Source organism: Microcebus murinus, chromosome 16 (genome assembly GCF_040939455.1).
Source record: "Microcebus murinus isolate Inina chromosome 16, M.murinus_Inina_mat1.0, whole genome shotgun sequence".
Lineage (NCBI taxonomy): Eukaryota > Metazoa > Chordata > Mammalia > Primates > Cheirogaleidae > Microcebus > Microcebus murinus.
Window position 1 is genome coordinate 20,812,000 of NC_134119.1, and position 23,578 is coordinate 20,835,577.

Below are 23,578 nucleotides of genomic sequence, written 5' to 3' on the forward strand. Positions count from 1 at the left end.
CAATGTTTGAAGATTAGTTGGTTAGTACTTTCAAAACTGAAAATCATTGATTGATAGAGTAAAACTATAAAAAATTAGCTCTGACTTTAGCCAAGTATTTAAAACATGGTTTGTTCTCTGGTGCGGTGTATCGCACAGATTTATTCAACTAAATATAGACTGTACATTAGTGAGTTTCTGCAATAGAAATGCTAACAGCTCTCTTCTTTTCATAATTATTTATAAGCAGGATTTGATGTAAATGTACTTCTGTTCAAACCTAAAGTTTCCAAGCAAACCAAAGTTATAGATAAAAACACAACATTAAATCTTGATGTAAGAGAATAAAAACATTTGGGGCTATTTTTTTAAGACTGAGACCAAATTCTCAGTTTTATAATGTAGCATTTGTCTTCTAGAAGCATGCCATATTTAAATAACTACTGTAAGCTTTCTGGCCATATTATTGTGCATTCCACATCATTGAAAAGATAAGCACTTTCTTGTAGAGGGGATTTATTGAAAACTAAAGGAATTTTAAGCCTAAATTGGTTTACCTTTCTCATTTTCTGGAGGATTATGCCAGTAGATAGTTCTTTTTTCTAAAAAAGGAGCAGAGTATTAGAATAAAGTATTAAACTGTAATCTACAAAATAGTTTGGAATTATTTCTCTAAAATGTTTTATTTTTATTTCTTTTAGAAAGAAGCAGCTTTGAATCTGAGCTTGACATTGAAAGAAGAGAATGAAAAACACCAGTTGGGTTAGAAAGAACTGGCTTCTCGTAGCTGGGTTATCTTTAATAGGTGTCCATCTTGGAACATACTTTATACAGAGGGCTGCAAAACAGTCTGTAAAATCTCAGTCTGGAGCCAAGCAAAAGAGTATTGAAGAATGAAGTAAAATAAATATTTAGAATTACTAATTTGTCATCAAATCATTCTATGCTGATTAGCTCCATAAACATCAAAATATTTAATTTTATAGCCACATTGCTGCATATTCATACTTTGATTCCTGAAGAATGTTCTGTTTTAATGTTAAAACACATAACAATGCAATGAAAAGAAAAATATGATTCACACAATAAAAGCTGTCTTCCCAAGTTACTACCTGAAGTAAGATGTCCCGTTTAGAAGCTAAGAAGCCATCGTTGTGTAAAAGTGAACCACTGACAAGTGAGAAAGTCAGGGCCACGCTTTCTGTCTGGAAAGGAATCGTGTCATCGTGCTATGGCCCTTCGGGGAGGCTGAAGCAGCTGCACAATGGCTTTGGAGGTTACGTGTGCACAACTTCACAGTCCTCTGCCCTGCTCAGTAACCTCTCTGTCACCCATCCCATATTAAAGATCCTGACGACTTCCCTGCAGAATCATGTGTCCTGCTTCAGTGATTGTGGCTTATTCACAGCCATTCTTTGCTGCAACCTGATTGAAAATGTTCAGCGAATAGGCTTGACACCCACCACTGTCATTAAATTAAATAAACATCTTTTGCGTCTCTGCACCAATTATCTTAAGTCTGAGGCCTGTGGTTGTCGACTCCCAGTTGACTTTAGTAGTACTCAGATCCTCCTCTGTTTGGTGCGCAGCATATTAACAAGTAAACCTGCCAGTATGCTCACCAGAAAGGAAATAGATCATGTCAGTGCTTTGATTCTGAAAGCTTTTTTGCTTACAATTCCGGAAAATGCTGAAGACCACGTCATTTTAGGAAAGAGTATAATAGTACCTTTAAAAGGTCAGAGAGTTATAGATTCTACTGTATTACCTGGAATACTCATTGAAATGTCAGAAGTTCAATTAATGAAGCTATTACCTATCAAAAAGTCAGGTGCCCTCAAGGTGGCACTCTTTTGTACCTCTTTATCCGGAGACCTTTCTGATACTGGAGAAGGAACTGTAGTGGTCAGTTGCGGGGTTTCTCTTGAAAATGCAGTTCTGGACCAGCTGCTTAACCTAGGAAGGCAGCTGATCAGTGACCATGTAGATCTTGTCCTGTGCCAAAAAGTTATACACCCGTCTTTGAAACAGTTGCTCAGTATGCATCGTGTTATTGCTGTAGACAGAATTGGAGTGGCCCTGATGGAACCCTTGAGTAAAGTGACAGGTAAAAATCACTCTTGGCTTTTGCCCCTTACGGTTAATAAATCACACTTTTTGAGCAGGGATATTCTTGGTTTGTGTCACTGTTAACATCTTGAAAAATTTTAGAATCTGCCAACCTCACAGCATGTGTCAGTATCATTTCTGGCAGCAAAGATTGTTTCTAGAAAAGATCCTATATAGTTCACTTACTAAAAATGGAGCAATTATGGTCATTTTCTGTTTGTTTTTCAGCCCCAAAATATACTACAGATTTTATCATTTTCTAACCCACAAATATTCTATAGGTTATTGATAAATCTAACATCCTCACAATCCTAAAGTCTTTAATCCTTTACACATAATTCTTCTACTTGAATTTACAAAACATTTATGACCTCAAACTACTGAACTTTTAATTCACACTATATTTAGAAGGTGATTTTGCAGCTAGAATACCCCTTTTCATCACTTTTATTATAACTCCCCACAAACATATATACTTCTACCTAAATAGGTGTTTCTAATGAGGGTAGGGGAAATGCACATGTGTCTATATTTTAACTTTATCGGAAATATTTCCAGCTGACCTTGAGAACCAAGATCATCTTTTACTTTTGGCACGTATAATAGTCCTTGCCCACAATAGGTATTCTAAAATGTTGAATTCACTATAACATGTTTAGTAAAATACAGAATTATAGGCAAGAAATTCACTGTATTTCACAAACTCAGCTAATTAAAAGCAAATAAAAGGTTGATATTCACCTATTAGAGCCAAAGAAAAATGATAAGCTGCATAGTTTTGATTTGAGCCACTTTTCAGTATCCCTTTAACTGCTTTGACAGTCTATCAGAAAGATGATCATTTAGTTCTGCATTGTTGCAATTTTTAAGTTATTAGACTGAAACCATTGTTAAAGTTTACTATTTATAGTCTTGTAAATCATCAAAAAGGAGCAGTATGTCAAGTGTCGAATCCTTAATATCTGGGTTATTGCCCTGACTTTGTAAGACTCAAATGATTGTCAAAGTAGAAATTACTAAGAAATAATGGAAATTATTCTTTGGAACTCATTATTGATGTTATAGATCAGACTCATACCCTTAAATATCTACTAGCTTTTCATGAATCTGGCAGTTTCTAGCTTGTGGATATTAGATATTTCAGATTACTTAGTTTTTCAAATACAGAGCATTTTAGCTGGGCACAGTGGTATGCACCCATAGGCCTAGCTACTCAGGAAGGTGAGACAAGGATTGCTTGAGCCCAGGAGTTCAAGTCCAGCCTCAGTGACATAGGGGGACCCTGTCTGTTTAACAAACAAAAAAGGAATATTTCCCCATAGAAACAGTACTGTAAATGGGGACTGGTTTCCACACTAGCCCACAATTGTTATTTAACCCATATATACCTGGAATATGACAATAATAACCATAGCTTTAGTCCTGTATCTTGAGATAAAAGGTAAAAGGGGAAGACAACTACCAGGCACATGGCTCAGACAAACTTTTAGAATAGGTGGAGTATGTTTTTGGCCTAATCTGTCTTCCCTGGTGTACCTAGATTAACATTACCTCCTTTCAACCCTTCAAACAAAATTCCTATTTATTGATGATCTATGTTAAGTAGTAGATTTTACTGTTCATAGGTGACTGGCATTTGTGAAGCATGTTGGGGGCTTACAGAGCATTTTTAACATTTTATTTGGTTTGATGTATTTGTGAACTAGGCATTATTATCCCTGTTCACAAGAGCCAAAAATGTTAGGTGACATGTGTGACTTGCTTAGCGTCCAGTGGCAGATAAGCCATGTAGCTGGGGCTTCTTGCTCCGGAATCTGGAGGTCTTTTTTATTTCTTAAATTTTAGATCAGTCTTTATTCCTTATTCTTGGAGGCTTCAGAAGTAAAGAAACAATATTCAAATAAGTGAAATTGTTCAGTGATTATTTTCTAAAAATTATTTGAGCTGAATGTGTTTTTAAACATTTTAACACCATTAATTTGAAAGAAAACGTCTTTTAAATGTTAGTTTAAAAGAAGAGGAAACTGGCCTAAAAGGATGAGTAGCTCTGAATTATTTTAATCTTTAGACTTTAAATTAGCATTATTTCTTATAGAAATTTGATGTAGGCTTCTTTTCTTATACAACTTCTACATATAGAAATTTGGAAAATTCAAGTCATCCTAACTTCTTTATTCATACTTTTATTAATTTGTGATTTATAAAACTTTACTATTTTACCCATGCAGGTAGGAAGGCAAATAATATATCAAAGAATAACAAAATAAGTTTGGCGCTGACTTTATTTTGCCATAATTTAGGTAGCTATTTACATACAAACTGTTGCTAGGCAAAAAATAATAATAATCCTTAACATGCTCACTAAATAGAGCCCCAAAGGAATTCAACCGCATAACTATTTGGATAGCTTTATTTGTTTTAAATTGAAAATGCTATTTAAAAAAAAAAGCCTATTTCCTAACATTATCCTTATTCCAAATTAGATTCTTAATTGGGGTCTCTGATCCCTGAATGACCTTCCACATTTTCTGGACTTCCTGAAAATGTATGCAAAATTTTCTGTGCCTTTTTGTGAGAAGAGAGTACAAAATGGCTTCTAACAGATATTAAGACATCTGTAAACCAAAAGAAACTCTGCTTTATTTGTATATCGTTTTAATAACAGAATGCTACTTATTCCATCAGGTTATGATGCATCTTTTTTCTTTATCCTATGTTTCACATTTTAAATGATATGCTTGTGGGACTTTTATATTGGCTAGGAATAAATACTATAATTTTGAACGGTTGCTTGTTCCACCTTTGCTTATACATTTTGTATTTTCTATACTTTAAAAAATAGGAACGCAGCCTATTGGCTCCCTAGGTTCAATATCTCCTGGTAGTTATGGAAGTGTGAAAGACTGGTGCGCTGCAAAATTTGGCTCCAAGCATTTTTTTCATCTTATTCCTAATGAAGCAACAATCTGCAGTTTGCTTCTGTGCAACAGAAATGATACTGCCTGGGATGAGCTAAAGGTAGGTAATGAACTTTGAATTCCATATCCAGGGACTGAGGCAGGAATTAAATAGTCACTCAACAGGTGCTACAATTTCGTCTTCACATTAGTGAGCCATGATTTTATTTTCCCCCATAACTTCACTAGGTGGTATAGAAAGCAAAAGCAAAAACTTGAGAGAAGCAGTCACAGTAAGCTAATTTAGATGCCTATGACATTATAGTAGATTGGCATGTGTTGCCATTTATTATTTCTATTTACAAGAAACCTAAAAAGTCCTTGACATGTGGCTAATTTTCTTAAGAAATAAGTTTGAATTATGCACTCTTTGATGCTAATGCGTATGAATTATTCACTTGGAAAATGAGCTCCCCAGTCAGTACCCATGGTCCACCCTTTAGTAGCATTTGTCATTCTCTGCCAGCAATAACACATGCAACTTTTACATAAGGGAAGTGATAATCTATCGGCTTGGTCACAAGTTTTAAAGATTCTTGTATGTTCAAGGACATACCCTTGGTGAATATTAAAGGTCTGTGTGTTTTTCTATTTGCTATTGTTAGGTTGTAGCTCTGTTATTTCCAAAACAATTTGAAATAAATTCTATATTTATACAACTGATTTATTTAGACTGAAATACTTTTTTTTAGAAGAAGTACCAGTAAACTTTGCTGACCCGCATGTCTTGCAGCCATGTATTTGTAAATCTCAATTTGAACATCTAAGTGCATATGAAAGAAAATGTTAATTTGGATCCATGAAAACATAGTTCTGGCTAATGCATTTTTCTTTAATCTTTAATCTTTATTATTCCAAAATGTATTAATCACTTTATGACCTTCCCAACACAGGTTTTGTTCTTTTCCAATTAAAATCAGGTTCTTTGAGTCCACTGCCTCTTTGGCTTTGAGAGCATGCTTATATTTCTTCACGTATATGATGTGCATGTCTGATTCAGATGATTTGCTTCCTTTTTAGCTCACATGTCAAACAGCACTGCATGTCCTGCAGTTAACAATCAAGGAACCTTGGGTTTTATTGGGAGGTGGCTGTACTGAAACTCATTTGGCTGCGTATATTAGACACAAAGTAAGTCCGATATCCACTCTACAGTATCTACATTCTCAGCAACTTTTATCTTATGATATAATAAGCCAAATCATAATACCCTGGAGCCTTTAACACTTAATTTTTCAATAGTCTAAGTTAGATATTGCGTTCTAAAACACTTGATTCCAGTTTGGGGTTATCACAAAAATAAAATAAAATAAAATAAAACACTTGAGGACGATAACAAGGTACATATAAAATAATACCTTTATTACAATGTTTATTATAAATTTAATTTTTTAGTAAATGATCACATTCTCTGAGTATTGTCTACATGCACTGCATGTTGAAACTAACATTCTGTTATTGGGAGTTCTCATATTTGAGATCTCAACTGCTGCAGTACAATAATATAATAATTGATGTTCACAATGAAAGGACCAGGGTTCTACAAAATACTTCAGTGCCTTCAAGAGCATCAAGACTTAATTAATTTCATTTATTAAAGCATTCTGTATACCATATTCTAATTTTTAAATTGATATTTATGTATGATATTCTATTAAATAGAATTTTTATTAGTCTAGGAAATTCCACTTCCAGATAATTGTCAGATAAGTTTATTGCATTATAGTTCTGATTAATTTTTTCATAAGTACTAACCTACTTTATTTGAAAATAGATCAAAAAGGTATAAATGTTTTCTACATATTTGCAGTTGATTCATTGGGTAAACAGGAGAGTTATTGAGAGGCCCTGTAGAGCTTTGAGTGGGTGACTCAGATTGGAGAGAAAGTAAACTTTTCTATAGATATGCCCTACCCTGCTTCCCCAAGTAACTTGAAGTCTATTTGAAGGTAAAGACCATTCATGAAAAGTCATCAGAATATACATGATGAAAACAAAATTTGTGCCAGTCTATTGATGTTGAATGGACAATAGTGTAATCTGTAAATGAAATCCAGTAAACTGGAGAAAGTTTTTCAGAAGAAGGAGGTGTGTGGAATAGAATTTTGAAGAAACAATACAATATTGAGGTTTTGGGAAAAAATATGCAGTAGAAATTTTCCCATCTGGTTCAAACCTCCTGGTTAAAAAAAAGCGGTCACTGTTTTTAAATAGCTAGGATATGAATTTTTTAAACCATTTTTCAATCATTAGTTTGTTAATACAATCACATGTCACTCAATAACAGGGATATGTTCTGAGAAATGCATTGTTAGGTGATTTCATTGTTGTGCAAACATCACAGAGTGTGCTTAGACAAACCTAGGGTGTATAGCCTACTACACACCTAGGCTACATGGTATAGCCTATGGCACCTAGGCTACAAACCTGTATAGCATGTTACTGTACTGAATACTGTTGGCAACTGTAACACAATGGTAATTATGTTTGTATCTAAACATATAAAAGGTCAGTAAAAATATGGTATTATAATCTTATGGGACTCCCATCGTATATGTGGCACATAGCTATATATTAACTTTTTTTTCTATCATGGAACTTCTAAGATAAACTTTTTTAAATGATGGAACCAAAAAACAGTTTAAAGTCTTATTACCTTTTCTATTAATGTAAAGATAAGAATATTCATTTTTAAAACACCAATGTGAAAATTACACATGTCCCTAAATGGTGTCAATAATAATATGTGCATTCTCATTTTAAACATACTTAAACATTTTTCCAAGATAAATAAGTACTTCATTTGAGACATTAGTCTTCAGGAACTTCCCTCTGTGTGCATAAAAACCTATAATATGTGCATGATACCTTGTCCTTCATATATTGAGAAGGTGCTACCAGGCCATCAGAATAAATGATGGGGTTATTGTGATTCATTCATTCTGATAATATGGTAGCATACATTTTCACTCTAACCAGCAGGTTAAGAGATTGCAGCCTGGCCAGTTGACCCATACAAGCCCATTAGCATTTTGTCAAACACCAAATTAAAGTAAGTATAATAACTGTATGAATAAGGTTTTGACCACATATGTTATTTTTCTTAAAGATTTTTGTATTAATTGCTCTATATGTGTTTTTGATGGTTTTATTACTCTTTATTTTTCTTTTCCTTTTTTTTCTTTTTTTCTTTTTTTTTTTGTTTTTGTTTGGGGGGGGGAGTCTTCCAGTAAGGATCAGAAAACCTGCTAGACAAATTCTAAAAGAGGTGTAACACTTGGTTTTATTACTCTTTAGATTCACAATGAGCCAGAAAGCATTCTCAAAGATGATGGATGTACTCAAACAGAACTTCACCTAATTGCTGAAGCATTTTGCAGTGCTCTAGCATCTCTTGCTGCCTCTTTAGAACATGACGGAGGTGAAATTCTCACTGACATGAAGTATGGACACTTTTGGTCAGTTCAGGCAGATTCTCCCTCTGTTAACTGGCCAGATTTGCTTTCACAGTGTGGCTGTGGATTACACAACAGCCAGGAAGAACTCAGCTGGTCTTTCTTAAGAAGCACATGTCAGCCTTTCACGCCACAAGCCTGCCTTCTCCGTGAAGCTGTGGGCTCGGGCAGCAACCTGACCGTGGACTGTTTCACTGCTAAGCTTAGTGGCCTAGAGGTGGCTGTAGAGACAGCCAGTTTGATTTTGGATCTTTCATATGTCATTGAAGATAAAAACTAATAGAATAGCATGTTTATATTACAAAACGAACTAGTCACGTGTCAATTAAGAAAAGTAGTGAGTGTGTTTGTTCTCTTCCAAAGGCCTGTTCTGCATACTTGAACAGATGTCTCATAAAATTATAAATATACTTATTTAAGGAAAAAAGGTCTGATTCATGAATAGAAATGCCATAAAGTAAAATAAAATAAAAATATGAAGCATTGTTATTAAAGATATTATAATAACATTAGGGATTCCACAGTGACCACAGTATGTTGTTCTAATTTTTTGTTGTTATTTTGACATCATGCGAAGAATATACAGAAATAAAAAAGTCCTAATCCTTGCTCTAGTTTAGATATACTTATTATAGATATTTTGTAGTTAGCAATTACATATGTTTAAAGGACAAAATTAGGCTGGGTGTGGTGGCTCACGCCTATAATCTGAGCCCTCTGGGAGTCCGAGGTGGGAGGATCGCTTGAGGTCATGAGTTCAAGACCAACCTGAGTGAGAGCAAGAGACCTCATCTCTACTCAAAACAGAAAAATGAGCTGGGCATGGTGGTATGTGTCTGTATTCTCAGTTACTCAAGAGGCTGAGGCAGGAGGATCACGTGAGCCCAGGAGTTGGAGGCTGCAGTGAGCTACAATGATGCCACTACACTCTACCCCAGGCAACAGAGCAAGACTCTGTCTCATAAGTAATAAATAAATAAATAAAATACAAAATTAGAATGCAAAGTATCACAAAGCATTCAGTATATATTTCTTAATCAAAATAAGTATTCAAACTGCATATGTAGTAAAATTTCACTGTTCTCCATGCTTTTTATCTCAGACTATATTATTCAGTGGTTAGGTAATTGATGTTGAACCTGCTTTGCCCGCAGTTGTTAGTTTGTATCACTGTTCCACATTTTTGTTATTTTGAGGAAATGTGTGGTTAGAGAAAAAAAGTAAGTTTATATAATAACGAAGGCTGAAATAACTCTGTAATGTCTTCACATTTAAAGTGGGAGGAAGAACTGGTTTGTTTTAGACCAGGTTTCTCACCTTTGGCTCTATTATCTTTCTGGGCCAGATAATTCTTTGTTGTGTGGGTGCTGACCCTTGCCTTGTAAGTTGTTTCGCAGTATTCTTGGCCTCTACCACTAAATATCAGTAGCTCACCCCAGTCGTGACAACCAAGAATGTCTCCAGACATTGCCAAATGTACCCTGAAGAACAAAACTGTCCTTGGTTGAGAACCACTGTTTTAGACTGATAGAAAAGGAAGGAAAATAAGGAATATTTTACCAGGACTTTAGAAAACAGCACAGAGAAAGGAACTGGAATTATTTCTCTAGTTCAGTCAATAGTGCAAAAAGAAACTAGAACAGCTCCCATATTCAAAGTAGGCTCTGCTATTTCACCAAAGAATGTAATTTGAATTTTATGCAAATGCTAGGGATTTTATAAATTAAAGAAGAAATATAGAATGCAGCTAAAGGAATATATAGAGCTGTAACAGATGTTATATTAAACTTTAGGAAAACATTTTGGAACTTTTTGGAAAATGAAGCAACCTAAAAGTTAGTGATCAGATCTATAGCCATGATAAAAGGAAATAGAATTTTTGAACAGTTTCCTCCAATATTCTTGTAATCAAAAAGAATTTTTACTCAGAGCCAAAGAAAAAATTGTAATACAAACTCAAAGTAATGCCATATATTGAAAAATCAGCTATGCCTCAAGCTTGATAAAATATTTCTTTAAAGTTTTACTCCTTTTATTACTAGAATTAAGTAGAAGGGCAGTGTGGTAGTCAGCTTCTAAGATGGCCCTGATGAACCTCACCTCCTGGTTTGCAGGCCCTTGCTATAATTCCCTCCCCTTGAGTGTGGGCTGCACTTAGTGACTCTTTATGTCAGCCATTTCCCAGTTTTGTGAAGAGGAATGATATGGTCATGGCTATGCCTTATCCATCATTTGATGCTGGGAGTAGAGGGCAAATAACTTGTCTTTTTAGCTTCATGGGTCTACGGATAAAAAGCAACTGTGGTCCAGGAACTATACTTAAAGAACTACCCCTGAGGAGGAACCTCAGCCACTCTGACCTGATTTCAATGATGAGATTCTGGACTTTGGGCTGATGCTATAATGCAGCGAAACTTTGGGGGATCTTGGGAATGTATTTTGCATGTGTAGGCAGCCTCTAAGATGCCTCCCACTGATTCCACCTCCTGGGAGCCCAGCTCTTTGGGTCTGGTTGGGACCTAGCTTCTAATGAATACAGTACAACATGAATGATGAGATTTCACTTCTGATATTAGGTTGTTAAAAGACGCTTGTCTCTTGACCCTTTGCTCTCTCACTGTGATGGAGGCCAGCTCCCGTGTTGGAAAGTGCCCTGTGGAGAGGCCCACATAGCAAGGGTTGATGGAGGCTTCCAGCCAATGGCCCAGAAGGAACTGAATCCTACCACTAACACAAGAGTGGATTTGGAAGCAGATCCTCCCTCATGGAACTTTGCAATGAGTGTAGCCCCTGCCATTGGAGCCCCATGAGAGACCCTGAAGCGGAGGACCTAGCTAAGCCACTCCCAGGCTGGTTCCTGACCTACAAAATTTTGTAAGATAATAAATTTTGTTTTAACTCAAGTTTGGGGCATACTTAGTCATGCAGCAATAGATTTCTAATAAACACAGAAGGAAAAGCTTATTTGTAACTACTTACTGAATACTTGGTCATACAAGTGGACAAAAGCATTCTTGATGCCATGCTTTTGTGTTTTCACTGTCACCCCCAAACATAAAAGAACTATTCTTCATCACACGTGTTTATAATGGGGTTTTTTCACAGTCACTGAAGAAAGTATGTCACCTAAGAATATGGGAATTGTCCTGGTTGTCCTTGGCTCTATACTGCATTTCCAAGTTCCTCCAAGGAGCGGTGACATGGTGAACTTCTCCGATTGACTTTACAGACTAGGGATCTCCACTTTTCATGATAGCCATTTTTACCTCTGTCATTTTTAGCTTTGCCATATAATTGAACTACATTCCTTGGTGAAACATCAGTGTTGTCATTCTGAATATGTCATTTATTGAAATATTTTTATGAATTCATTTGTGTTTCCTGAAGATATAATGATCCTTAATAGAAAATACTGGAAATGGCGATGGGGGTGGGGGGGAACAACACCTTCCATAATAGTTCAAGAAAACCATTCAAACTCGGATAGTAAAACATGAGATGAAAATTCTTGTTGAAAATAATTTCAGAGAAGTTCATTTTGGCAGCAATAAATGACAAGAAAAAATAACTAAGTTAAGCCTCAGGCACTGTTTTGTGACTTAACGTAAGATTGAGGTCTGAATATTGCATTATAAGGTACCTCAGGAGATGGAACAGGAAACCCTGATATGGCTATTCAAAAGGATAGGAAGAGTATGCAGGAGAGAATGAAGTCAGTGACAGCTGTTCAATACTTTTGTAGGACTCGTAGGACATGTAGCATGAAAGATTATTGAGCCAGAGGGGTTCAACGGGATTATCATCTTATTAGTCAAAAGAGGGTAGGATTTTGTCAGCAAGAAAAAAAGTGGAGAACTAAAGCAAATTAAAAGAACCTTGTAAGTCAAAACACTTATTTGGGCTTATAAATATCCCACTCCTTAATTCTTTCATTTGTACTATACTAGAGAATCTTTGTATGTTAGACATTTTATATCAACAGTTAGACTAAAGCATTTTACTGAAAAGTGGAGTATTTTAGAGAAGATACTTAAATTATATATTATTAGTATCTTTTATCATAAATATCTTTGAACTTATTTAATTTGTATCATCAAAGCTGGTATTCACATGATAGAAGAGAAATTTTAAGCACCCCTATACCAGCCATCACACTCTGTATTTTTATGCTGTTGAACAGTTCTTTGGATAACTTTAAAATCGAATAATATTGTTTACAGTCACATCAATTATACAGGTTATTATTTAGGAGTATCATGTACAAAAGTCACTCTCATAATCAATGCAGACCCTGTCCAAACATCCAATTAGTTAGGTTATACTTTTGTGATAATCTTTGGGGAATAGTCAGAGAGACTAAACATCTCTTACAGAGCCCTGTTTCAGCTGTCTAAATAAATCTCTCTCTTACTCTGAAGGAAAAGTCAATATTGAATATCTGATATCTTTATAATATTTTCATCTAGTTAAGTGGTCCCCTTTAGTAACTTTGGTGTCTCATAATCCTTGGAAATTTTTGCCACTCACCTACAAAATTTGAATTTAGATGCATCTAAACCCAATGTTGCCCTGTATTTTTGAATTACGAGTAAATTTATATGCTTCTTCATTAGAATATAGTGATACTCATAAAAGAGAATGCAGTCTCTGAAAACTATTCCTATGTGTAAATTAAACCTTTCATTGGATAAATGATTAGACTTGGCACACTAAACACCTTGGAATACTAATACCAGTAATAAATTGTGAATTTAGAGGGAAATAAAACAGCTTGACAATCTCCTGTTAAAATTCACATTGAGGAAATATTTATAACAAACATCCCATTTTGGCCCTATTGTTTTAATTTGGAGTATTGTGGTTTCATTTTGGGAAGTTTTAATTGAGCTCTTTTTGTTTGCCAGACAATAGTTAATAGTATTGGAGGAAAGGAAAAAAAAAAACTATTTGTTCATAGTCTCTGACATCAAGAAGCTGATCATTTTATGATGACATTTTTAAAAGTCATCATTTTTAAATTTTTAAAAATATTTTTAAAATATTTTTTTAAAAAAGTTAATTATAAACTTTAAAAAGTTAGTTATAAAATTAATATCAACATTATGTTGTAATAGAAAATTGGGGAACTGTGAATCCTATACACATACAAAAGGAAAATAAAGTTAAGTATAGTCCTACTATCCAGAGATAAACACTTTATATTTTATATCCATTTTTCTGTTAACTTTCTACATGTACTTTTCCAAAAAGATAATCATACAGTATGCTCCGTTCTGTTTTATAATCTGTTCCTTTTACTTAACATGCCATGAACATCATAAATATGTACAATTAGTACACATTCTACCACTATACCATTTTAATGCCTGAAGAAATTTTGGTTGTAGAGATTATGCCATAATTTAGTTAAAGAGCTTGGTATTAGTAAACCTTTAGGCTTGTTTCAATTTTTGTATGAGCAACAACGCAGTGAACATGTATATAATCCTTTTCTCATACATCCCTGATTATTTACTCAAGATAAATAAATAGAATTAGGATTTCTGGGTCCAAGTGTACTGAAAATGGAAAGAATATATACATACATTATACCCTCATTGATAATTTTTAAAATGTAAATTTAAAAAAAAGGAGAGTCATTTTCAGTCATTAAATTAGCAAAGATAATAACCAGTATTGGGAAAGGTTCAGGCAAATAAGCACTCTCACACTGTGATTAGAGTATATTGATGCAACATTTGGAAAGCCATTACAGAGTCTATATTGTCTTTCTATTTATGGTATACTTTAGTCAGATGCTTCTTAATGGTTTTCACATTTCTATCAGTAAGTTTATCTTTCTCATACACATTTATATTTTTATATTTATTTTCTCATATGCAGCATTACAGATATGAACATATCAAGTAAAATTTTAAAGCAAATGCATAGCCTCTCTTCATGGTCTCAATTTTCCAACCAGCTGCACATCCCCAAGCTAAACAGGATGCTTTCTTAATGGCACAGTTTTCTACCTTTGTATTGATTTGTCACTCACAAGCAGCAGCAAAACACCTATGTCATATGATGAATTCAAAACAGTAAACAAACTATTGCCCTTGAGTTTTGACCATCTTCTAACCTAACTCTTTAAGCATCAATGGGATGGTGAATTAGTTTCCAAGGGCTGCCATAACAAATTGCCATAAACATGGCGACTTAAGACAACAGAAATGTATTCTCTCCTAGTTCTGGAGGTTAGAAGTCTGAAATCAAGGTGTCAGCAAAGCAGTGATCCCCCAAAGGCTCTAAGGGACAATTGCTCCTTGTCTTTTCTCTTCCACTGATTTCTTTGCCTATTCTTAAACCAATACCATACCTATTGATTATAATGGCATAATAAAATTTTTAGTATCTGGTAAAGGAATTCCCTACTTCACTATTTTTCTTTTAAATACATCTCTTGGCTATTTTTAAGTTTTATTCTTGAATATGAACATATAGGTCATTTCGTGCAATTATAAAATGAATTATAATTGGAATCGTTTAGGTTTATATGTTAATTTGTAGAAAAATTAACATTTTTGCAGTTAGTACATGTTTCCACTCAAGAATATGGTAGTCATTTCATTTATTCAGATCTTATTGCATGAACTTTATTAATATTTTAAAGTTATTCATTATAGATTTTAAAACTTTTTATATTAATTTTAAGTATTTCATTGTTTTGTTGCTATTTTGAATAGAATGGTTTTCCATTACTAAACGTCCATTAATATATTTCTATATTTTTGAAAGACCATAAATTCTATTGGCTGCTAATAGAGATAATAAATCATAGATACTTTTAATATCTATGAGGTAATTTTTTTTTCACATTTAACTTTTCTAAGATTGGAATGTGTCTTAAAATCAAAGTGTACATTATTTGGTTTTTCTTTTCCCCACAAAAAAAATTATATTTAAAGTTGGTGGTGTGTTTTATAGACTTCTACAGATTTGAGGAAATAAGTGCACCCAGGCAATTTATATAGATGAAAGGAAGTTTGAGAATATATCTGAGAATTCTGGTGTTTTGAAGAGAGGGAGACCACGGTTTATTTATTTTTCTTTCTTTTTTGAGACAGAGTCTCACTTTGTTGCCCAGACTAGAGTGAGTGCCGTGGCGCCAGACTAGCTCACAGCAACCTCAGTCTTCTGGGCTCAAGCAATCCTACTGCCTCAGCCTCCCCAGTAGCTGGGACTATAGGGATGCGCCACCATGCCCGGCTAATTTTTTGTATATATCTTTTTAGTTGGTCAATTAATTTTTTTCTATTTTTAGTAGAGACGAGGTCTCACTCAGGTTGGTTTCAAACTCCTGACCTCAAGCAATCCGCCCGCCTTTGCCTTGCAGAGTGCTAGGATTACAGCAGTGAGCCACCACGCCCAGCAGAGACCATGGTTTCAATACTTGAGTAAACTCTAACTTCTGTGAGCTTCTTACCCTCATGTGGTTGTTTTTAAGAGTAAATGAAATGAATTAAAAGCTCTTACTACATAAAGAGCCTGGCACATAATCAGCACTCAATAAATGGGCACTGGGCAAAATCTTCCAATAAATTCCAAGAAGCTGACAATCCCACATTATTTTAGAAATTAAAAAAAAAATTAATAATGTTTTAAAAATTTAACTGAGTGAGATAAGGCAAAACTACAAATTTGTGAGTTAGGTGGAATGGTTACAAGGATACTCTATCATTTACTTAAATTTAAAGTCCTCATAGCCTTAGTAACTTTACTGGGCATAATCTTATAATTATCTTAGGTTGTGTTAGGAGTGAGATTTAGTAAATGGGCATATTTATTGATTCTCCTTGACAGCCTTGGTCCACTAGGAATATAGATTGATGTGAACTTTTTATCAGTGCACCAGATATATGTATGAGTATTGAGTAGATGATTTCATTATGAAGGAATTTAATATTCCCTGGATTTAAGAAAAATGGATTGAATTTTTGTCAATAAATAATTAAAATTTATTCCCAGTGATGCTTAAAATATTATTAAAACCATTATTTTGCATGCTTTTACTCTTATTTATATTTTTGGCTGTGAGAAATGAATAAATATATGTGAGATAAGTTGGAATCTATTTTACAATCATACAACAACTTAGATATTCTTGGGTTACTTGTCAAAATTAAAGAACTTTTTAAAACTAAAACAGAAATTCCTATCAATTTCTCAAGAGAAATTATCAACCATTCTTATTTATTTTACTTATGAATTTACTATGCATGAACATTTATTAAATTAGGCTACTTTTACTTGATGATAAAGTATAATGGAAAATTTTATCTTAATATTCATAGCATATGAAACCAAGGTCTTTAAAACACAGATGAATTCAAGTTCTTGTTTAAATACTCTTTTTTGCTCTTTATTGAGTTTTATAAGAAATATCTTTGTCATTTTATACTATAATTAATTCCTGATTTCCCTCATAGATGAATCTCATACTCGAATCCTTTCTGGTTTCATTTTCATTATAATGAATTCATTGATGTCATATTAGGTCTCTGCTTTGGAAACAGTTTCAAAAATATGAAATTAAATATAGGGCACTTGCAGTTGGTTTTTAGACCCGTGATTCTTACTTTCTTAGAACCAGATTAAGTTTCTCCTCATTCATTCAGTGAAGACCTATTGATTGCCTACGCTATGAAGTCATTGTGCATTTATTTGTTCTGCCCAGCTTCCATCTTCCATTCATTTATTCAACATCTAGCCTGGCATCTCCCCCCAAAACTTGCCTCTTCTTCTCTCACCATGTGATCTCTCCACACTCCAGCTCCCCTTCCCCTTCCACCATGAGTGGGAATAGCCTGAGCCCATCACCAGAAGAAGATGCTGGGGCCATGCAGATCCATGAGCCAAATAAACCTCTTTTATTTATAAATTACCCATCTTCAGGTATTCCTTTATAGCCACACAAATAGACTAAGAGAGTGGTCTTGAAACAGTGCATTCACTGATTCATTAAATCAACATACGTTTATCACACTCTTACTATGTATTGGGCACTGATCTACATTCTGGAGATTCAGATAAATTTTAGAATCAGCTTGACAAATTCCATGAAAATTCTTGAAGATTTTTAATTGGAATTCCATTATTTGTATAATTGACACTTGTATAATATTTAGGCTTTTCATCCTGAAAAAAATGGTATATCTCTCCGCTTGAGTTTTATTTACTTCTTTAATACTTTTATAGTTTTTTGTTTATTTCATTATGTACCTTGCATGTTTCTTTTGTTGAATTTATTCCTAGATATTCTGTGAGTTTTTTGTTATTATAAATGGAATCATTTTCTGATTGGATATAACTGACTTATAAAAAGGGTATTGATTTTTGCCTGTTAAATTTTTATTCAAATTCCTTACTGAATTCTGTTACTAATTCAATAATTTAGTTGAGTCTCTTGGCCTTTGGAGTTAAAAACAGCCATATCATTGGCTAATAATGATATTTGTGTTTCCCACTTTCTTTTTACACCTCATTGCATTGGCTAAGACTGCCAATACAATTTGAATAGTAACAGGCCAGGATGAAACTTCTTTTATTTTGTGTATGTGATTTTCCAAGTCTTACAAATTTATACTCTGCTCTACTGGCTAAGAAACATATCTTTTGGGATAAAGTCAGTAATGTCCTCAATTGCTTGAATTTATAAGAAAATGAGTAATATATAAAAAATTTAATTTATAGGCTTTATTTCACTTTTATAAAATTTTAAACCATTAAATTGTATTATTCAAATTGATTCTCTGAAAAAACTATTAATGTAACATAGACTTGCCAATTCCAAACAAGAAATATTTTTTGGATTTTCCTGTTTGAAATTTACATCCTAAAATGTATCAAGCAAGTTTCAAAAATATCAGGAATAACCAAACCAAATTGGGGTATGTGTCTGAAAAGCTACAAAAATGCTAGTCTTGCATGGTTAATAATGACCCTGTGCATGTGCTACAAATAGCATTTTGCTTCCGGTTAATAACAGCTTGCCATCTAAATAGAATAATGTAAACTTTAATGAGTACTACTCTTAAAATAAATATTACTTTTATTTTCAGTGAAGTGGAAACCACTGCCATTGTCTTGCTTTTATATCTCCAATCTCTATGGAAATAAACCTGCCTAAAGGTACATCAAACAGCCATCGTGCAGTTCTAAATTCAAGGTACAGTTAACCAGACTGATCTCTGAAGAGCATATTATTATTAATCTTTAAAACATTTGGTTGGCTTAATATTATCAGACCTGCCCACAAAACTGCATAACTTTTATGAAATTTAATGTCAACATGATAAAACTATAATGACTTTGGCATGCCCACTCTGTAAATAAGAACAAGTGATTTGATTCTAAAAAAAATACTTTATAAAGAGGAAAAGTTTCATTTTGCTCAGTTATACTCTCCTGTTACCAAGACTTTTAGAAGTCCTATGTAACTCTGAACAACCCCACATCACTTCACACATTTTAAACATATGTAAATGATTGAAATATTTAGATGTGTCTTTTGAATTATATTATTAATTTTCAGTCTTATTCCTAACTACAAAGAAAAAATTACATAAAAATATTAATCATTATTTTCTCTGAGTAATGAAACTATGGGTGACTATCTTTCAATGTTTCTGTATTTTAAAATTATTTACAGTGAGCATATATTGCCTACATAATGAAAAAAGGAACCTAGTATTTTTCAGAAGTTGGTTAAAGCCAACAGGAAGTATGTTTATTAGACTAAATCTTCCCAAGGGTAGAAATTTTGCAGATATTACTGAACTTGAAACAAATCTTGTGCTCTTTCTTAGATCTCTGCCCTCCACCTCTCTTCCCTGCCTTTGGGGTGAGACTTGACCACTAGGAATCAAGAGAGAGAAGGAACTAGTAGAATAATTCCCCTGGTACAGTCTTTACCAGGAATTGCCAAAGTGGTTGTGCCATTTTATGCCTTGATCAGCAGTAAGTGTGCATGCCTGTCTCCCACATCTTCACCCACAGTTGGTCTGCTTTGCTGCAATTATCAGACCTGCTGCCTCAAAGATAGGGACCTGAGTTCGTTCACCTCTCTCTACACCCCCACACCACCCAAATGCCCATACACACTCCTTGCCCCTGTACTGTGGAGATTAGACCCATTATGTGAATGCTTGCAGCAAAGATTCGTTGCATTCATTTCATTGATTCAAAAACCATTTAGCACCTACTCTGTGCTAGATATTGGGGGACAAATGATAAAGGGAAAACAAGACAATGACAGCCTTCAGAAGGCCTCCATGCTGGTGGGACCTAGGGTAGGCTCTTAAATATCTGGTACATACCCTGTGATAAATGCCTTGGTGAAGCTATGGGGTACCTGCAGGTTCAAGCTGTCAGAAGAGAGGAAATGAAGTTGTAATCAAATCTGTCTGGGGACAAAGGATGCAGTCAAGGCAGGGTCACCAAGGAAAGGCCATCTGAGCTGGGCCTTGGAGGTGAACAGACAATTGCCTTGCCAAGTTTAGACAAAGCGTGCAGAGGGAAGCGCTTCTCGTGGTACATTCATCATATTGGGTGCATATTGCTCAGCACCCAGGAGTTCCAAACTAACACGATAGCTGCACAGAGTTCAAGAGTGGGGATTGTAAAAGGAAGAAAATGTAAAACTATATGAAAAAATAACAGAGGAAAAGATAAATAGGGAAAAGGCCCAGGAACGAGAAAGAGAGAGAAACATTTATTTTTATTATTAATACTTTCTCTGGTCATAAAATCCAAAGATGTAATCCATAATTGGAACCCTCCTTGTATCTTGTCAAAAAGGCCTCTAAGTTAATAGATAAATCAAGTAGATAAGCTAGGTTGGTAATCACAGCTGGCTGCAACCTGCAACCTGGTCTGAAGCAATGGTTTGCAGACTTTCACTGGCATAAGAATCAGCTGGAGAATTTGTTACAGGATCCCACATGAACAGAATTTAATTTTATTTTGCATCTATTGATAGGAGTGTCTCAGTGTGAAAGGGGATTTTAGAAGAGGCATACTTTGAGAACATCCGAACTCTGAAATATCATCAGCAATAATTTTTCATTTCATCAAAGGATTTGCTTCAGCCTTTCTATAAATAGCTGCTTTCACTTGAGCAGTTATGATAAATAACCCAAATTTGATTAACTCTATCATTTTTAAGAACATACACACCTATTAGATACAATACCTGTAATTACACTGTGAGCTGGAATCTTCCAGAAGATTGGACAGTATCTCTGTTGTGTTTTGTTTTATGCTTTATGAAATTATAACATGCATTGAGAAAAGTGCACATAAATGTGCTGCTAGATGCATGTCCATAAGCTGAACACACATATGTTACCAGCACCCAGATGAAGAAACAGGATACTCTTCCTCTGTGTCTCCCTCCAGTTGCCAACCTCTGCCAAGAGAAACTGCTATCCCGACTTCTAACACCTGAGTTAACTATGCTTGTTTCTTGTGCTTTATATAAATGGACTGGCACAGTCAGTAAGAATTCTTTGCATGTGGTTTCTTTCACTCACCATTATTTTTGTGAGATTCATTTATGTCGTTCTGTGTCATTTTAGATGTTTCATTCTCATGACTGTTTCATATTGTGTTGTCTAAATAGACCACAATTTATTCATCTCTCCATCTTCCTGTTGATGGACATTTGGGTTGTTTTCAATTTGGGGCTATTGTGAATAGTGTTTCTAACAACATTCTCATACATATCCTTTGATTGACATATATACATGTTTCTATTGGGTATATAACTACAAGTGGAATTGCTAGAACATGACTATATGCTTATAGTCATCCTAAGCAGATGTGGCCAAAGAGTTACTCAAACTACCAGTGTGTGAGAGTTCCAGTTGCTTTGAATCCTACCCATCCTTTCAAGTTTTCTGTCTTTTTTAACTTCAGCCATTCTGGTGGATTTTAATTTGTGTATGGTTTAAATTTGCATTCCACTCATGACATTGAGCACATTTTCAAGTGTTTATTGGCCATTTAGATAATGTCTTTGAATTTATCTTTTGCAAGATATGGTTTGTTCACATCTTTTGCCAGTTTCTACCAGATCATCCTGTTTTATTTTCTTGTTGATTTATAGGAATTCTTTATACATTCTGTATAAAAGTCTTTTGTTGGATATGTGTATTGCAAATATTCGTCCTTTCTGTGGGTTGCGTTTTAACTCCCTTTATGGTGTCTTTTGATGAATGGAAATTTGTAATTGTAATATAGTCCAATTTAATCAATTCTTTTCATTATGGCAAGTTCTTTTGTATTGTTTCTAAAAACATTTTGCCTGTCCAAGGTCATGACAACATTCTGGTTTTTTTTTTGTTTGTTTGTTTTGTTTTTTTTACAAAAAGCTCTATTATTTTGCCTTTCATACTTAGATCTGCATTCATTTGGAATCGATTTTTGTGTAAGATGTGAAGGGGAGATACATGGCATATTGATAGCCATTTGGCCAAGAACCACTTATTGAAAAGACCATTCTTTCTCCATTGCCCTGCAAAGCCACCTTTGTCACAGATCAGTTAACCATATGCACGTGTGATCAGAATTAATGTGGGATATATTTGATGGTGGAGGGGGAGAAGGGAAGGTATTAATGCTTACATACTTCAAAATGTTTTTAAAATGTATACTTCCCAACTGCATCCCCTTATTCATATCTGCAACCAGTGCTCATAAACAAGATGATAGATGGATTCAAGAATTTGTATCCATCTCCCAGTGCAAACTCCTCCTTTTCCTGCATTGGATGGAAAAATTGTTGAAACCATCCTACCATAGAAATACCATGTAAACAAGCTCGAGTTAAAAACACCTGGCAACAACAAGCAAAGATAAGCAAAAGCCGAAAAATACTTCTCATTTATGAGAGAAATGAGGGAAGAAAAATGAAGTGAAGGAAAAAAAGTCCATATTATTTAACAATCAGCATAAATCACTTTGTGGACAATAAAACAAAACTTCTCTTGCCTCCTCCACCTGTCTTCATCATTTCTTAGTTTCTCTTACTTTAAAATCTACCCAGAGGAATATCAAGGACAAGAATCAGCCACCATCAGCACAAGTGAAAAGGACGCCCGGGAGCACTGGAGGGACATAAGAAGCCCAAAGCACAGGAATGTATTTAGCTTCTTAACATTGAAAGCCTTTGCTTAGAAATCAAAGAGTTTGGTTTAAATCAGCCTCAGAAAGATAGAAGGAAAATCATCTGTGACAGGTAATTGTCCAAAGCAGAACATTTAAGAAAAGACCAACAACATTTTCTGCATGAAAAGTGCTTCCTGATCAGGTTTGAATATTCCAAACCCATTTGCTCCAATCTTAGCCTATAGTAGAACTGCTGACAATTTTATTCTTTCTTCCTCAAAATGGATAATGAAGATTGATCACCCTGTGAGCTGAGCCTTTTCTTTTTTTCCTTTAACTGCAGTATGACATGTCAAATGAACCAGTTTTTCATTTTCTCTCTTGTAGAAGTATAAACCATGGAAGTTTAATACCTGAGAAAGGAATAACCAAGAAACTTGGTTAAAGGACCTTCCTTTAACAGATCAGCCCCATCCATTAACAAATGGGAAACCAGAGGCCAAAAAGATGGCAGGGCTTGCTCAAGGTCCTGCAGGGATAATGAGGAAGCTGGAGGTGCAGTACAGGCTCCCAATTCTCCAGCACATTCACTTTATCGGGTGCATTCATCTAGTTTGTATTCCCAAGGCTGGCATCAGGCAGCAAAATTTCAGTCTTGGGAGATCTCTGTGTATCTGTTACCCGTTGCCGAAAAACCAACTGCCCTGGTATAAATCAGCAACCATGATTCGTATTGTTATGTCTCTCGTGGTTTTGGAGATGCACTGGGCTCAGGTGGGTAGTGCTCAGTCAGGATTCGCTCTTGCGGTTGCAGTCAGACGGCGGCTGGGGCCAGAGTCCTCTTGATGTCTTCCTCACTCAGGTGTCTAAGAATGGATGCTGCTGAACTCTACAACCTCAGCAGGACCAGTCAGCCAGAACACCTATTAA

The 23,578-nt window shown here is 34.8% G+C and overlaps 2 protein-coding genes and 1 non-coding gene across 3 annotated transcripts; 2 read left to right on the forward strand and 1 right to left on the reverse strand.

Moving 5' to 3' along the window:
- The first annotated feature begins 723 nt into the window (after positions 1-723).
- LOC142876866 (uncharacterized) lies at positions 724-899 on the forward strand. The gene has a single exon (XM_076010926.1). The coding sequence runs from the start codon at positions 724-726 to the stop codon at positions 874-876; it is 153 nt and encodes a 50-aa protein (XP_075867041.1). The 3' UTR covers positions 877-899.
- A 135-nt stretch (positions 900-1,034) lies between these two features.
- On the forward strand, positions 1,035-22,726 carry MKKS (MKKS centrosomal shuttling protein). The gene is made up of 4 exons (XM_012780820.2): positions 1,035-2,086; positions 4,931-5,106; positions 6,066-6,176; positions 8,343-22,726. The coding sequence occupies exons 1-4, from the start codon at positions 1,102-1,104 to the stop codon at positions 8,778-8,780; spliced, it is 1,710 nt and encodes a 569-aa protein (XP_012636274.1). The 5' UTR covers positions 1,035-1,101; the 3' UTR covers positions 8,781-22,726.
- Positions 8,263-8,324, reverse strand: LOC142861484 (U7 small nuclear RNA). Its single transcript, XR_012912710.1, has one exon. It is a non-coding gene; the product is annotated as a U7 small nuclear RNA (small nuclear RNA).
- Positions 22,727-23,578: the final 852 nt, after the last annotated feature.

What these genes read in the sequence shown, in the direction of transcription:
- LOC142876866 (XM_076010926.1), top strand. Translation starts at nt 724, where the DNA reads ATGAAAAACACCAGTTGGGTTAGAAAGAACTGGCTTCTCGTAGCTGGG.
- MKKS (XM_012780820.2), top strand. Translation starts at nt 1,102, where the DNA reads ATGTCCCGTTTAGAAGCTAAGAAGCCATCGTTGTGTAAAAGTGAACCA. An exon ending in ACCCTTGAGTAAAGTGACAG is followed by an intron (nt 2,087 to 4,930) that starts GTAAAAATCACT and finishes TTTAAAAAATAG; the next exon opens with GAACGCAGCCTATTGGCTCC. An exon ending in CTGCGTATATTAGACACAAA is followed by an intron (nt 6,177 to 8,342) that starts GTAAGTCCGATA and finishes ATTACTCTTTAG; the next exon opens with ATTCACAATGAGCCAGAAAG.